This window comes from Manis pentadactyla, chromosome 6 (assembly GCF_030020395.1).
Source record: "Manis pentadactyla isolate mManPen7 chromosome 6, mManPen7.hap1, whole genome shotgun sequence".
NCBI lineage: Eukaryota > Metazoa > Chordata > Mammalia > Pholidota > Manidae > Manis > Manis pentadactyla.
Genome location: NC_080024.1, coordinates 28,808,859 through 28,826,465, shown reverse-complemented (window position 1 = coordinate 28,826,465; position 17,607 = coordinate 28,808,859). Strand labels below are relative to the sequence as shown.

Genomic DNA, 17,607 nt, shown 5'->3' with positions numbered 1-17,607 from the left:
ACACAAGCAGAGGCCAGACCCCAGCAGAGGGGACTCGCTCCCCCTTAGCAAAGGCTGGAGGGATAGAAACAGCTCAGTTCTTCTTGCGGCCAGAAGGAACTCATGGCATAGTCCCTTTGCAGGAATCCGAAGGATGCCCGAGTTGGTTGGAAATCATGAATCCAGGTTCTATGATACCACCTTTTTGATGGAGGCTTAGTCTAGAAGAATCAGAAACCTCTCAGCTGATTAGATATTAAAGCTCCTAATAATATTACCCCTTACCACTACAGACATGAAAATAAGCAACAACCCCCTGAAGGGGCAGTGAGGCAAAGGGTTTACGTGGTTTTCACGCAGCAGGGCTCTCAACTTTGGGAAGCGGCAGCCCTGGAGAGAACATGGCTCCCGTCGCAACTGGCTGCTTTGTAAGTACTTTGTGGCCTCTAGAGTGGTGCGCGCTCAGGTCTATTTTAGGAACTGGCTTCTTTACTGCAGGGTTAGATGCCAGCATTTCACCAGGGTTGGACTGTCTCACACATGAGTTTCTGGCACTGTTACGAGGGATTTCCTCAATTGATACACCAGGGAATGAGCCTTTCAAATGAATAAGAGTTTCCCCTGAGTTGGCTGCCAGCTCTAGGAGATTAATTGGCCATTTATTCATGTGCTTTATTTGCAAGATATTTAATATGGGATGAAAAACAGAGTATAGGGGAGAGCAGGTATCAGCTCTGTCTCAGGGAGGTGGTAATCTACAGATTTGCTTTTGTTTCGACAGTTTCTAAGGAGTGGAACAATTACCTAACAGCGAGTGCACCACATAATTTGTTAGGGTTGAAAACAGTAAGGGCGTTCATGTGCTTCTAAGGGATTCGGGCCTGAAAATCACAATCCCGAATATCCGTGGCCTCCCCAAGCCCTCAGTGGCTCTGCTCTGTCCTCTCAGTTTTGGTGGCAGTGGCTGAGTGCCGTGTGTGCCTGCGTTCAGCCGGCCAGGCTGTCAGGGATGCACAGAAAGGAGACAGAACAGCAGCAGCTGTAATGCGGTTCCAATTCTGGGTAGCTGATGCTAATAGCACATCTATTTTTTTCCCTTTTGGAAAGGAAGCACAAAACGATGTGGGTGGAAAGTTCTCCTAAGGAGTTCAGAGGGGCAGCCTGTATCTAGCAGGGCCCTCAAAGTGCACACCGGTGAGAACAAGGATCTGGAATTTCACTGTGACTCTCGGCAGGTCTGACCCTAGTTGCCTGCAAGATGGGACAGGGAATTCCGTACATAGGACAAACATGCTAGACAGGGAAGAGATGGCCCTGTGCTCCAGGTCTCCAAATGCGGCAGGCTGGGGACCGCCTCGCTGACAGAATCACAGACCCATTAATTACAGCGAAGGCAGAAAGAAATACGCTACAGTGACAAGGAGCTGGGGGCGGAGGGAAAAGGCACTTTGCCATCGCAGCACATCTGTTTTATAATAAGCAGGTTTATAATTCTCTTGTGAAAGATCATGTTCTGCTATCTTCTCTAAGGCTGGAAAATATAAATACTGTATTTCATGAAGGGGAGGAGGAAAGAGGAGATGATCAAATTTGTTTGCCTGTTTGCCAAGTGCTGGTTTGAGATTATTCCACCCTTTTTCGTTTGTGTGCAGCATTCTTTGTAACTGGGGTTGGGGTGGGGGGCAAGGGGATGGTGTCCACCTGCTTTCCCAAAAGTAAAAGTTACCATAAGGTGTCTCATGAATGGGGCCCTGGCTTTTTAACAAGTTTTCATGCCTTGGTTACAGCTACTGTATAATCAGAAAATAAACGCATGCGTGGTGCTGAGCTATTAAGTTGAAATGTGTGGTCTGGGGCCAAAGGAACTGGCACTGGTTGAAGAGGTGAAATGCTTACATCTAACAGTCTGCGCAAAACTCATTCTGAGATGTCAAGTCTCCGATGGGCAGAAACATCACGTGTCAGGATAGGGAGTGAAGCACAGGAGAAAGGAACGGCGGGGTTAAATGTCCCGTGTACTTTGTGAGCCACTGATTAGCGGTGAAACTACTAAACCATGAAGGGATCGAAGGCATCTGCTCATTGGAAACACACAGAATCTTCTTATAGAGTCTATTGAGAATTGTTTCAATGTAAGTATATTTTTCTGTTCTGGAAAGAGTTAAGGTGGAAGGAATGGGATCTATGACTTCCAGTGCCGTCCCTCCTGCCATGTTGGGCACAGTGACTGCTATGCTGGTTCAAAGGGCACCGCAGTGGGAGAATGCTGCCCTGCCAAACAGCGAAGCAGTTCATTCTATTTCTTATTCCTATGATATTATTTTAGCACTTTCTGTTTTCCTTTAAGGTGGCAATCATATATGTATGTATATATATTTATCCAAACAGTATTAGATTTAATTCATTAATTATATTTGTAAGTTTGGTATTTTATTAATGGCCTAAAGTTGGTATTTTGAAGTCCCATGTTACCCTGATTTTTTAAATAATGTCAAAAATGCGAAAGTAGAAGTGGTTATATCAACAAAGGTCAAAATGAAAATTCAGTGGAGAGCAGTAAGAAATAAAGCATTTAAAATGAACTGGCAGGAACTGCCTACACAAGAGTCTGTGAAAAGAAATTACAGAGACCATCTCTTGGAATCTATGTACTATATACCCTATCCACTGGTCTACTAACCAATGTATTTAATGGCAATCCTAGGAAATTTCCTCAGGCCATTAAAAAAAAAGTAGCTCATAAATATCACCCAAGAAACCCCTGGAAAACTGCTCTTAACAGAGCTACGTTTACAACTTGGCAAGTATGGTGGAGTGTCGCAACATGAGGGGACGCTGGGACTCGTACCAGCAGAAAGACTGACAGCATGCCATTATCAGTCACAGAGGTCTCTTCTTTTCTGAGGAAAAAAGCCTGAGATTAACTTCAAAACCAGAAGTAGCTCTCCTCCTGCATTAGGGGCACATGCTTCCTGTTGGAGAGAGCTCGCCCTCCTCGTCTCCCAGCCGCTGGGCTGAGCTTGGTGACCCCGGCCGCGGCGGCAGGGACCAAGGGGGTAGCCAGTGGCGCCGGGCTCTGGGGGGATGCGGGAGTCACCCCAGGTCTTGAAGATTTTCTCATGAAACATGATGATGGGTTCTTGCCTCAGTTTCCTCATTCTCCGTAAAGGCTAAAAATAAATAACACAAAAATAACCCAAAGCACTGTTCTGTAGAAATGCTTCCTCCTGTGTCCCAGGTAATAAAATGACTCCTCAGAGCCAAAAAAAAAAAAGTCTGACCTATAAAGCATTGTGTGTAAACAACTCTTTGCTTGGGAGCAAGCAGCTGAAATTCATGGCTAAGGGTAAGTCAGCTATTCGCAGTCCTCTGAGCCTCAGAGGCTCTGTGGACCTATTAGACAACAGTTGATAAAGAACAAATTCACAGGATGGATGGGGTGTGTGTGTATAAATACGTATCTATGTATAGCTGAAGATGAGGTGTACTCCTCTTCCAAAGGGCTCTACCTGGCTAGTTCGGAAGCCACTGGGGCTGATGGGTCACTGAGGGTCCGTGCCTGGCAGCGGGCCCCTGCTGAGTCAGGTGTTCTGGTAGGACAGCTCAAACAGGTTGCAAGCCTCCTCCAGGCTCTCGTCCATGTTCAGCCTCCTCCAGAAAGACTTCTGCTTCTTCTGCAGCTCTCGGCGTACACACCTGGGGCAGGGGACAGACTTTTCTTTGCATTCAGAATGGAAAACAGCTCCACAGCATTCACACCTGCAAAAGCCAACCATGGATATGATGAGCAAGGTTGAAATAAGCAAGAGACACACTCCTGAAGTCCAGTGGCCTCTGTACCACTCGGAGCACATTTCATCTGGGACTGCCCTACTGCTGGGAGGAGAAATGACTCAGAGAAACGGACTCTTCCCTTTCCAAAATGCTCAAGGTTGATTTTCACTTGAAAAGCTTTTTTTCTGATTACAACTAGCTGGGGAGAGGCTTACGGCTTTCTTAAGGAGGGGAGGCCACCGCCAACCAGCTACTCTGTGGTCATGGGACGAGGGACAGAGCTCTAGAAACTCCGTGTGTTAGTTTCCTCTCCATCGAGACAGAGGTGTGGGTAGTGACTCTAGGGTGAAGTGCTTTGCCAACTGAAAACGCTCCAAACACCAGAGCCAACCCCAGCATTACAGCCATGAAACCGTAGCTTTCCCCTTCATTTCACATGAGCTAGGTGGTTCCCTGTTAGTCCTTGATTTTATTTGACAGTTTGGAAAGGTAAAATGACACATTTTCATTTTCTGAATGGTATCCTATGGTCTATTGTTTTTCTAAGTTTTTTAAAATTGAGCAACAGCCCCCCTTTGTAAGTCTACCTTTGTACCACAAGTGGAATAGTAAAGCATAAGAGTGGGAGGATTTTTTAAACACACAGATATAATTTATACAAGGCAGACATTCCAGGTGGATGACTAGTTTGTTGTTTGGCTTGGTGGAAACCTGTACAGGAGTCTAAATGCCTTGTTTTTAACTGCAAAGTCTTTAATAATGAGTAACTATCAAGCACATTATACTGCTCCAGCAGGTGGCTTACTAACGTGCATTAATTGGACCTGCATTCTGTTTCAACCAGCAACATCTCTGGAGGGCCCAGCACTTGACCAGCTATGAAGGAACCAGGGCTCAGCCTTCTGCTGCTATAGTATCATGAATTTCAGTTCTCGGCACAGGATGGTCTTAGGGGCACCATTCCCAAGCCTGCCACTGACTTATCCCCGGCCGCATTCAGGATTCAGGAAGTTTGGACAAAGAATTCTTGCCACCCACCCTTGTACCCTGGAGAGAAGGCAGCGACTTGGGAGGGGAGACACAGTGGGCCGAGGGCTCTGTGTCAACCGGTGGAGAGATGGAAAGTCAGAAACGTCATGGCACCCATAGTCTGCTCACCAGCTCTGCTCTCCGGGTCAGTGGAAACATAGTGGTGGTTAGGAGAGCAGGTGGAGTGAGATGGCCTGACTTCCAATCCCACCTTCCAGTCACTTTCTGGCTGTATGACTGCTAAGCCTGAATTGGCCCCAACCGCCTACACTGAAGCCCTAGCCCATGTCACTGAATTTGGAGATAGGGCCTTTAGGAAGTAATGAAAGTTAAGTGAGGTCCTAAGGAGGGGGCCTGACTTGACAGGATCAGTGTCCTTGTAAGAAGAGATAGCAGAGAGCTGCCCTTCCTGCCGCCCTGCGTGTACACACAGGGAAGGTGGCAAGGAGAGCAGCGAGGAGGAGGTCGTCCTGCAAGTCAGGAAGAGCTCTTAGCAGAAACCAAGTCTGGCTGGACCTCCATCTAGGGCTTCCAGCCTCCCGAACTGTGAGAAATAAACATTTGTTGCCGCAGCCACCCAGTCTGGGGGGTTTTGGTGACAGCCTGAGTAGTCTAGGACAGTGACCTGGGGCAAGTCACTTCATAGCTGGGAGCTCCAGTTTCATTATCTGCTAAGTGGAGTTTCCATTAGCACACACCTTAGAGAGGTGGCGTGAAGCTCAAATGGATTATGGGTAAGGTGTTCAGCACAGTTCCTGGCACACGGAGCGTGCTTAGTAATCCATCCAGTGTAAGCAGCTGCCTGCTGCCTTTCGACAAGTCTGCATTTCAACCTGCCTCCGCCCATGTCAGCACGGCCACCTGCGGACATCCTGACCGATCCCCTCACTTCATAGATGAGAAAACAGATTCTCCAAGGCTACTGATTGTCTCACGAGGACACAGTGGGTTGAGGACAGAGTTGTGATGAACCCAACACCCCTGGCAGCCCAGCCAAGGCTCCTACTGAGGCTGGTCCTCTGGGGGGAGAGCAGTGCACCCTCCAGGAAGAAAACGTAGGGCTTCAAGTCAGAATACTTGTGTTCAGATCAGAAAAGTTCTTTGCATGATCCTGGGCAAGTTATTTACTTTCTTGGTGCTCTGGCCTCATTTGTAAAATGCTGCTCACAGTGATGCCTACTCGCTGGGCTCTGTGAGACCGAAACAAGTGAAGTGCATGTGGAAGGACGATTCCAACAGCAAGTGCCAGGGCAGGCGAGGGTAACGGTGACTCCAGTGCCTGTTTCTTCCTTGGTCCTACCCTGACCAGGGCAGCCGACAAGGTGGAGTCACCTCCAGCACCTCCAGCACCTCCCGCCTTCCAGGGGAGGAGGATGAAGGGCTCTTTGTGCCTCTCTTGTCTGGGCTGGTTCCCCACAGTGGCAGTGGCCTTGTCCCCACCGGGTCATACCTCTGTAACCTCCTATAGCTGAAGCAACACTAAGGGCAGCTTTATCAGGTAAATTTCCTCCTTCCTGCCCCCTTTGCCCTGCTGAGTTAGTCAGTGACTTACACACCTAGGGATGTTGCCCTAGGGCAGAGATTGATAAGGAGAAAACTGCTGGGTTCCTTCAGTGCCACTGCCTTATCTCTGCTGATACCAGCACCCCCCCACCGTGAGTGAAGAGGCTGAGTCCTATTGGACTTCTCTGGCGCAGCGAACACCCATGGAGTGGTGGAAGGACCGGGTACACCTGCTTTCCAGTCAAAGGTCAGTAACTGAAAAAAAGTCTGAGATAAAAAATTAATGATTTCAAAATCTGACCAAGTCCTATTTTCTAACAATTTGTAACCAAGCAGGCATCTTTTGAACTGTATCCTGGACAGACTGATCAATGGCATTCCCAAATTCAGAGAATCTGTCGTTAACTTTCCCTGACTTTTTCTAAGGGCAGGAAAAGGAAGCAGGAAGCAAAACTGTTTCTTGTGTAAAAGTCATGGAGCTATGTAATGAAAATGGCATGTGTAGGAAAACACGTTAAACAATGAAATATATAGGTATGCTCCACTTGAGAAGAAGACTTCATTAAAAAGCACCTTTCGCTTTAAAAAGATCCACTGGCTCCTCAAGTGTTTACTGAATTTCCTGACTGTATTTTAAATATGATTTAACAAACACACCTTTTCAGGAACATGTCTTTTATGTAAGGCAAATCTACCAATGTAATCATCTTTGCAGAAAATTGCAACGGATAACGAGAGAGAAATGTCCTTTCGGTGTCCTGAATGGCAAACCAAATGAAAGCCAGTGTATTCATTTATGAGTCATTGAGTCCCAGCAGCCAGCAATTCCGCTGTTTTCTGGTTGCTGCTATGTGTACGCCACAGGGAACAGAGACCTCCTTTCCTCCTGGCCGGTGTCACAGAGAATGCAGCTGCAGGGACACGTATGTGGTATTGACCGAAGTCATCCAAAGGGATTTCCCAGTTCTTTTCCTGAAAACTCCCATTGCTTCACTTAATCCAGGGATCTCAACCTACTGACATTTTGGGCCAGGTAACTCTTTGTTTTGGGGGGCTGTCCTGGGCATTACAGGCCTCCACCCACTGGCTGCTAGTAGCAACAGCTTTGTCCCCCGCAGTTGTGACAACTGATGATGTCTCCAGACACGGCCAAATGTCCCAGTGTTCCCTGGGGGTTGGGGGCAGGGAGCGAGATCATCCCAGTTGAGAGCCACTGATCTAATCTATCTGGAGAAGGCATCTTAAGGAGGGGTGCCCAGCGCTCAGCAAGGGTCACCCAGTGGCTTATCCTGATGCCAGCCAACAAGGTCCAGCATAGCGTAACTCATATCATTTTCACAAATGCATATTTATAATATGTCATTTGATTAAAAAAGCTGAAATGTACTAGCATTAACCATCCTGTGGCTTCCACAATTAACTTAAAACATTGTTTAAGAAGTGACTAACTATGACACAATGCCACGCATTGCTTAGCAACCCTTAACTTTCTATCAACTCACTCTGATTTTTCAGTTCTCCCCAAAAGCCACGTTGGTGATGGTTCTCAGTCATATTTATTTGCTCTTTGGCCAGTAACCTCTGAGCTGTGTCTCCATGGCACTCTGCTCCTTTGGGCCCTATCTAGGCCAAATGCAAGTCAAAACCAAATACTTTTGTATTTACTCCATAGAATAAATGGGTTTTAGGTAACTGTAAAGCAGTTAGGTCCCAACAACTTCTAGAATGAGAAGGAGACCAGTACAGTATCAATGAGGCCACATACTGCAGAGGGGAGAGCTCTAACTAGAGGGAGGAACCCCAAGTTCTTGGCTCAGGTAGGCACTAGCGTCACAGGGACCTTTTACTTCCTCTCTGGACCTCCCTCTCCATAGAAGTAAAAGAGAAGGTTGGATTAGACAGTATTTAAAGTTCCTTCCAACCTCCAGGCTTTGTGCAGAAGGGAAAAGGCTATTCTGGGTTTTATCCTTCTATTTCCAAATCTTCTTGCCCTCAGGTCTGTAGATGAATGAGTGGGAATGTAGTCTTGCGGGCCTGTCTTCAGAAAATCTCAAACTGACAAGCTGGCACTGACTGAGATGAGCCTTAAAGTGAACAGCATTACTTCAAATTTTATTTATTTGCAGTGATTAAACAAACTATGAAATAGCTTATATAGTATATATAGCTTTGATTATCAGGACTTTGGCCAAAAGGAGCTAACTCTGCCCCTATCTAGAAAATTTCAATTAAACATTAATGATTCCTTCTAAGCTTTCTCCCAACCTTCATCAGAACCCCATCTTCCCAAGAAAAAAACTCAGAGTTTTTAAGTGTTGTGGGGGTTTTATTGGGGGAAAGGTGGGGGCTGGGTAGAGGCAGCAGTCGTTTACTGCCCTATATGGAAATATTTTTGTGTTTTAACCATTGGGACAGCCATACCGGCATGAACCATGTACATACTAGCTCCTGATTCACCGTAGGACCTGATGATGAGGAAGGAGATACCTGAGTTCTACTTCTGCGAAAGCTGTAGCAGGTAATGACACTAATTATCTGTGTGCATCCTAGCAAGCTAGTCCCCTTCCTTGGGTAGGGACAGGGGAATATCTCCACCATTTTGGGGCAACACAAATCTCATTCTGTGTCTTAGTAAAGGCACCATCAAATGAGACTCTATACTATGTACAGACTTTGACCTAAAAATTAGCTTAATGACCTACAGTGAATGAGGGAGAGGTTCAAAACCTAGAATGTAATAGTCAACTGCCAAGAGATTAGACAGACATGAGGTTCTTATTATAGCTATCAAAACCAAGAAAACGAACCTGCTATAAACTAACAGAACTAAATATGTGCAGGGGAAAAGGTTCGCTTCTCAAATATTATGGCAAAGAAGCAAGAATTCCTGGCTGCAGACAGTTTCCTGTTCTGGAATGCTGATGATGTGAGACCAATTAGAGCCAGGCTCGATGACTCTGTCTGCGCCCGTCCAGACGCTAGCTACACACAGGGAGGTCACAGGAAGCTGCTAAAGTCCCCTGGCCCAAGTCAGGGGCATTGAAATGCTTCTGCTCTTGTTCATGCTGGGTTCTTCTCCTGCTGCATTTTTATTTTTGGCTCTGGCAATGACCTCAGATACTTCACTAGGACTGAAATTCAGTCTTGAGTTTGGTTGGCTCTCTGACAAGCGGAAGGACAGGCCTGCAGAGCAGGGCAGAGCTGTGGCTGATTTTCCCTCTGTAGAGCCCACAGAGAACAGGGTGGGGTGCAGAAATCAGTGCCTGTTATCAGGCACACGAGTGTGGTTTGGTGTACGGCTGCTATGTAAGGCGTCCCATAGGGCCAATAGCTATTATTATTGGCTTTTTCCAAGAAACCAAGATGATCATTTAAATCTCTTAGCTCAAGAAGGTAGTTATTGGGGCCTGGTTATTTTAATGTTTTGGGTTGTTTTCTTCTGTTATTGTCTAAGTAAATAAATGTAAGCAAGCAACTTATAATTTGCTTAAATAGGAGACCTGCCAGTATCATATTTATTGTAAGCCTATGTGTGTGTATGTGTTATGTATGTACTTACATACATGTGTATGCTGCTTAGAAGAATACACACAACATGTTACTAAACATGCTAAGGTAAAATAAATATAATTTAACCAAGGACTAGCAGACTCACTCTTTTGTGGGGAATAGGAGGGCTAAAAAAGGACCATTACACACAGTTTCAGTTAAGAAACTGATTGTGGCTGATGTGGATGGCTGGGGAGAGCCGCGTTTCACAGTCACCTCCAGTGAAGCCTGCGCTGGGACTACCAGAAACCCACACTCTCCAGAGGCCCCTCTCTGTTGCCCCAGGGGGAACAGGTGGGATGGAGAGGAAGACAGCAGAGGGTCTAGAAACCCTGGCTTCAGAACTGTCACCATTCTTCTCAGAGCAAGAAATGGACTATATTTGGGCCTGTCATATTTGGGATTGCCCATTGTGAATATTTTTTCTTTTTCTGGCTGGGGGTGTGGAGGTAGGAGACTAAAAAGGTGACAGTATGATCTGACTGGAACTGAATGAAACTGGAAAAGATCCAGCTCTTTTGGCCAAATGTCTGGCAGATTTCGATGTGTATGTGCTGCTTTGTGAATAGTTCTGAATGGTAAATGCAAATACAGTCAGATCAATATTAGATATTAAATTGGCACATCTGTATGGCCCTTGGGCCCTGCTTTTCTGTAAATTATCCTTATAACAGTTCTCTGAGTTCAGTACAATTTGTTTTCCCATTTCTTATAAGCCAGTAGGTCAGTAAATAAATACAGTGAAATGAAGTAACAAAATAACTGCTGGTTTACCTGGTCCCAAAACCAGTAAGTGGATGATCAACTCTGGATTTGATTCCAGTTTTCTGACTTGAAATCTGGCCCCTTTCCCAGTTAGCAGCCACATGGTCCTTTAAGTTATTTAACATATCCTGAAATACCTGGTAAGACTCTCTCAGAAGAACAATTGGTATGCCCTGCAATGGTCTTTTTATTTACCTTTTAATCTTCAGAGTTAATTAAGGAAGGGTTTCCCCTGATTGTAGCCCACAAAGCATTTGGCTTTCACAGGTCTTGCACTTTTAGTTTGTAAACCAAGCTCAGCTAATACCTTTGACAAAAGTTTTACTTAAAATCTTGGCTTTGAAATAGAATGTAAACAAGGGTTAATTAATTCATTTGTTAATTTTGCTACCCTACTGGGGACAGTAATTTATGGTTATCTTTAATGCAAATGTTTAATTAATTTCTTGCTAATTTGTGGATGGTGACAGAACTTCTTAGTAATACTCTATGTATGTATATAAAATCATTACAGGTTTGACCAGAATGACATAGTTTTTTGGAGGATAGGGAAAAACTGTATTTCTGATACTTCTAAGTTTATTTTTATGGTTCACCTGGCAGTTAATATAGCTCTCAACAAATAAATGTCCATCTCTTCTTGGGATTACTTTAGGAAAACCTTGTTTAATATTAGAGAAGCTAAAGGAACTGTAGGAGGATTTAAAATTTTTCAACAATTTCTGGACAAAGCTAGAATACATTATGATTGTAACCATTAGAGAACCATAAATAAATAAGAGCAATGGTTTTCTGTAAAAAATTCTAATGTAGTCCAAAACATCTAAGAGCTCAAGAGATGTTTAGAAATATGTTGTAACATCGAATACAAAGGCAGTAAATACAAGAATATCATTAGGCTAAGGCAAAGTAAAAAAAAGCTTGGTTTATATATGGGTTTCCATTGATTCACCAGCCTACCTTTTTATATAAAACCAAAAAATTTAACTGTCAAGTTTTTTAAATAAGCCTCTTTAAAAGAAATAATAATTCATAAGGATGGCAGGTATCTAAGACTCTGAATGGCATTTACTTCTATTTAACATATTACATTTCAGTTCCTCCAAGTACTAAGATGTATACTTAATGGAGTCAATATAAAAGACATTTTCAAACACAGGTGCATTAGAAAAATGTAAAAATGTTCTGAAGGTAAACTATATCTTATTTTGTGAACAGCATGATTAGTTGCTTAGGAATAAGTTAGTGATAAATTTAGAAGGAGAAAGGCATTCAAATAAAAGACCCAAAGTGTTTTGCCATTACTTAAGACTGTTGCCCTATTTGTCTTCTCTCACCAATACAGTTTTCTTACAAGATGAAATTACAGAAGTTTTCTGGTATTCAAAGAGTTCTAGGCCAGTGTTTCTCAAAGTGTGGTCCCTGGGCTGCCAAAACAGCATCACCAGATAATTTGTTAAGAATGCAAATTATTGGGTCCCACTCCAGACTTACTGAATCTTAATCTCTAAGGTGAGAACTTGTGTTTAATAAGCCCTCCAGAGAATTCTGGTGAACATAACAGTTTGAAAAATACTCTAGGCCCATCACTTCCAAAGACAGCAGAGCTGTCTAATATATTAAGGCTGTGGTAAATATTTAGAACAAAAATATGGATTTTGCAAAATAAGAATAGGAAGTGATATTAATTAATGTGTCATATAGGACTTTACATTTCATACCTATTAATATCTTCCCATAGCCAATAGGTAAGAACCTCATTTTATTTTGCTTTCTTTAATTACAAGTAATGTGGAGTTGTTCATGTATTTATTGGCCATCTGCTTATGTTTTCAGTAAATTGGTTCATGTCCTTTGCTAATTATCTAGTGATTTTTATTTACTGACTTTTTAAAGATTTTTTCTATGTTCAAGTAATTAATGCTTTGTCACATGTTGAAAATATTTCTCCAAGTTTCCTGTTTACATTTGCCTTTATCTACAGAATTTTAAGCATTTATCCTCTTTTTATGTATTTAAATGCATTTTGCTTCCGCCTCTTCTGTGTTTGCGTCAAGCTTATAAAGACCTTCCCTAATTTAAGATATAAAAATATCCACCCATATTTTCTTCTAGTACTTTATGGGTTTTGTTTTTCTTTACATTAAAATATTTGACCCATCTGGAATTTAACTTGATGTAAGTATTTTGGTGAAATCTCACATTATTTTTTTCTCCAAGTAGCTAGTTCCCAGTTCCTTTTATGGAATGATCTACCTTTTGTTTTACTAATTTGCTGTGCCCCATTATCATGTACCAAATTCCCGTATTACCTGAGTCTAACTGCATACTTTCTGAAATTGTGTTCCCTTGATCTGTCTGTTCCTATGGCAGGACTATCCTGTGTACTTTAAAAAAAAATTTTTTTTTAAATTTTATTATCAATTCTTGTGTATCAATTAATATACAATTACATGAGAAACATTGTGGTTACTAGATTCCCTCCATTATCAAGTCCCCACTGCAGACCCCATTACAGTCACTGTCCATCAGCGTAGTAAGATGCTATACAGTTACTACTTGTCTTCTCTGTGCTATACTGCCTTCCCTGTGCCCCCCGCTACATTAAGTGTGCTAACTGTAATGCCCCTTATTCCTCCCTTCCCACCCATCCTCCTCAGTTCCTTTCCCTTTGGTAACTGTTAGTCCATTCTTGGGTTCTGTGAGTCTGCTGCTGTTTTGTTCCTTTAGTTTTTGCTTTGCCACAGATGAGTGAAATCATTTGATACTTGTCTTTCTCTGCCTGGCTTATTTCACTGAGCATAATACCCTCTAGCTCCATCCATGTTGTCGCAAATGGTATATCCTGTGTACTTTATAATACATTTTTATATCTGGTAATAACAGTTTCCTCTCATATAAACAACTTTAGAAGTAAATTCTATATTGAATATATTAGGAAAGTTTACTGCTGCCCATCTTTATGCTAAATAAAAATAAGTTTAGAAGGTATATAATCAATCAGCTGATTTACAAAATTTATATTGTACTTTTGTTTATGTGGTTTATTTAAATGAAATGCACCTGTATAAACATCTCAGGTGGTCAAGGATTAATCCTGGCTTTGCACAGTTGTCTTTCTGACAATCTCAGTTTTTTTTTTCCATCTTTATATAGTGATAAAGATACTGTACAGTTTTGGTGGGTTAACCTAATAGACTGATTATTTACATGTTTGTAAAATTAGGCAACATGATTTAATGTTTAATAATGTATAATGTTGTTAAAAACTCTCAGTGATTAAAATTATCCTACTTTGTATGAACCAAGCACATATTGAAAAAATATTGCAATAATGCTTAAAACCTGGGATATATTAACATTGAATGGGAGAAAAAGACATGAACAAAAATGCATATTGTAGTAGCCCCTTCATTCAGTGAGAACATTATTTGGAACTTTTGTTTCCACTTTGCATATTAGTAGAAGTTGGATGGAACTGATAATCACAGTAATAAAAATAGTCATACTCCGTATATAAGCAAAAAACAGACATGGAAGACAGAAGTCATTGAAAGTTTTGTTTCTTTTAACATATATATTCCTAAAACAAGAACAGGGTGGAGAAACCTAGATGGTATTATATCAGCAAAGGAAAACTCTCAAATGCAACAATGGGAGGAAGCCAATGGGAGCCTTGAGCTTAGGTTTGGTTAGCAGTGTGCTATGCTAACTAATAATTGAGCCTTTTCTCATTCATTGTCTCTGGGTGGTGGCCTAGACAAGCTCTCTATACCCCTTAGGGAGAAAAACTGGGTAAGAAACTCTTGGGTGAATGAGGTTAAGTGGGGAGAGGAAGGGTTGGGTACTCCTCTTAGGTACTTCCTAGGTATTAGGGTTCCCCTGATTAGGTCTTTTTAAAACAGTGTACCTTAAATATGTTCTTGGGAAGGCTGGAGGAAGGGAAGAGTCATCTTTCTTATTTGCTGCTTTGACATTCACATTATTTCTGTCTCTAAATCCCTTGGCCGGTACCTTTTTTAGGCATTTCAGGAAAACCATGTTCTTCCCTTAGGTCACCTCATGCCTCACTATCCCCCATGCCTTCCCCTCTGCCAAGGAAAATTTGCTTGTCTCTTTTCATTTTCAATTCTGAAATCTTTCTTTCAAATTACTTATATTAGCTAATTTCCAGCTAGGTCTTTTAAATTTCCTTTCTACCATCAAGGATTCTCTTTCTAGGAAAAATAGTGTTAGCTCTTTTCTTAAAAAAGTGTTTTAAGATACTTCAGCCTCTCAACTCTCAAGCCAAAGTAGATCTTTCAGTTGAAGGTAAATCAGTTCAAGTTAGTGGCTTCCATTAATTCTAGTGCAATCTTTGAATCAGCCTCTGGTTCATCATTTGCAAAGCTATTGGGTTATTCGTTTCATAAAAGGAAATTCCCACATTTCTGTTTTTCACATGAATTACTATTTTTAAAATGCTATCTTTTCCTGTCTTCTCATCAATAGAGTACAAAACTCTTCCCACTATTTTTGGTGTGTCCTCTCCCCAACCCCCACACCCCAGCCAACACCGGAAGTAAGTGAGACTAGTTAAAGAGAAGTTGTAGTCTTTAGCCTTCCAAACTGGTTTGTGGGTCCCTCGAATTTGAAGCTAGTGCTGTGCCAACAGGGTGAGGCAGAAAGGGTATTACACTGGAATTCAAAAGTCTGAATCTCCCACTAGCTACAGGGGTGGGAAGTGGGAGGGAACTGGGAAGGGATGCTGGTCTCCAGGGGGTGGGCTTAGAGTGGGGAAAGGGTATGTGTTGCAGGTGGTGGGAGTGATGGACAGATGATTGCTAAGCTCCCCTCTGACTCTACAAAAGTTCTATGCTCTGATATAATTCAGTTCAAATAGCAACTTTTATACAGAGTGTGAGCATTTATGGACTGTGCCTTTATCTCTTTTAAGTGCTTTGAAAGCTTCAGGAACTGAGCAGATGATCATTAATGGTAGCTATAGATAGCATATGTAGATGTTTCCTGATACAGCACTGAGTGGTTTAATATTCAGAATACTGAAGGGGTTTAATAAAGATAGGATAATGTACATTAGATGCTGAAATAAAAGCAGAAAGGATTTTTAAAGACAACTTTAACAAGATATTGCAATCTGTACTCTCATAATTAGTTGGATCAAAAAGGTCTAAAAATATCCAAAACATATACTGACAAGACTGAGATATTAGTGAACTTTTTGTAATTCTAAAGCATATAACAGCTCATTTCAGAACATACTGCTCAGTCTGAAAAGTAAATATTTTTTTGTATGGAAAGATAAACACTCTTTCTCTTCCCTATTGTGTATTCAGGTTACTTATTTACAGTCTCATGGGGAAGGAAAAAGGCACACACTAAAAAATGACTTAAAAGATATTTTAAAAATTAAATTATCTGAGTAGTTTAGCAAAGCTCAAGTTTTTGACATTAAAGTCTCATATCTGCCCCTAACAGAATGTTAGCTATCACTCTAAATAAAGTCACGTAACTTGGTAATGTCTACCTTCAAGTAGGCAATTTCCCTGAAATTAAGTTACTAAAATAAAAGAAAATATGTTAAGAAGTACAGATTTGAAAAACATAAAGTAAAGCAAACTCTTCATTCATTCATGAATTATTCATTGAGCATTTGCTATGTGCTGTTCTAGTTGGGTACGATGGAGCAGTGAGCAAAACAGAAACAGTCCATTTCCTCCTGGAACTTAACATTATTTCAGAATGGTGGACTGAATCACAATTTCAATTTGTATCTTATCCTTTTGGGTGAATTGTATAAAAATCAATCAAACGTCACTGAACTTATCATGACGAACTATCAAACAGACTAATACAGAATGCTAAGCAATGGAGCTGAAGTCAAGCTCTTACCTCTTTGTCAATAAGAGCTGAAAACAGTGCCATATGCTTGGTAGGTAAATGGTGGTGATGGGGGTTCAGGGTGGCTTGTCAAAGGTCACACAGCAGCAGTTAGGAATGACATTTAGATTTCTGTATTCCTAGCCCAGTGATCTTTCTGTAGACTAGCTTGCCTCTACTTATTAAAAGGATCTTAATTATTTTAGGGTCAATTAAAACTTTTTTCCTGTAAAAGTGCCCACCAATAAAAGTTTATAAATTAAATATGATTATTTTCCAGGCCTGATATGATGTTATAAAAAAGCTGGATATAAAATTATATATTCAATATGATCTCCATTTTATTAAAAATACATATACATATATCTGTATGGAGAACTTTTTCTTTATACTTTTGTGTACTTTTCACATTTTCTATAATGAACATCAATTAATTTTATAGTTGGAAAGTTAAAATATGAGCTAAACAATGATGAACATTTCTACCTCCAATCAACAAAAAATTATGTTGTCTGAAATGCTTAGGGATAAGATGACTAACACAACATTAACCAGATGCCTAACTAGAAGCTTGGTAAGTAATGTTTCTAGGTGGAGATGACAGCCATCTATTCAAGTGACCAAATGGCTTCAAAAAACAATGGTGGCCTCACCAGCTAGGATTGTGTTTATAAATGGACTGTATTTATCAAGTGGCTTAATGGCATAAAGGGTCAGGTCAGCCCTACGGGTTCCACAAAAGTCTCATCTATATTAGCAGACATTCTGAAACATTTTGACATGTGAATATAGAAGCCACCAGGCCAAGGTGAAATGTTATTTACCAAGTTACTCTTTGACCAAAGTTTAAAAGCCAGAAAAAAACTAGCATTGTACTCAAGTTTTTATCAAGGAAAACCTTCACTGAACAATAAATACATTTAAGAGCAGCCAGTCACATAGCCTAAAAGAGTTGAATTCCATCTTGGAAAGGCACCACCCTGCTTCTGCCACTCACAAAATCTGGGGGCTCTCTGGGCTTCAGTTTTTCTACTCCCAAAATGTCTAAATAGTCTCCAGAGTCCCTTCCATCTCTGTTAGTCTATGATTCTAGAACAGAGGCAGGAGTGTTGTCCTCCATCATCAGTG

General features: G+C 41.6%; 1 protein-coding gene and 1 long non-coding RNA gene across 3 annotated transcripts in view; one reads left to right on the top strand and one right to left on the bottom strand.

Moving 5' to 3' along the window:
- LOC118929821 (uncharacterized) overlaps nucleotides 1–17,607 on the top strand; it is a 114,253-nt gene that overhangs the window by 22,002 nt on the left and 74,644 nt on the right. The gene's annotated exons all lie outside the window — the stretch shown is intronic.
- Nucleotides 2,370–17,607, bottom strand: part of PLEKHM3 (pleckstrin homology domain containing M3) — a 173,992-nt gene continuing 158,754 nt past the window's right edge. Inside the window, exon 8 of one of the 2 annotated variants that reach the window (XM_036920283.2) lies at nucleotides 2,370–3,738. In XM_036920283.2, the coding sequence (XP_036776178.2) occupies nucleotides 3,561–3,738 (178 nt within the window). In that variant the 3' untranslated portion in view covers nucleotides 2,370–3,560. The remainder of the gene's footprint in view (nucleotides 3,739–17,607) is intronic. The other variant, XM_057503640.1, reaches the window with a different exon arrangement.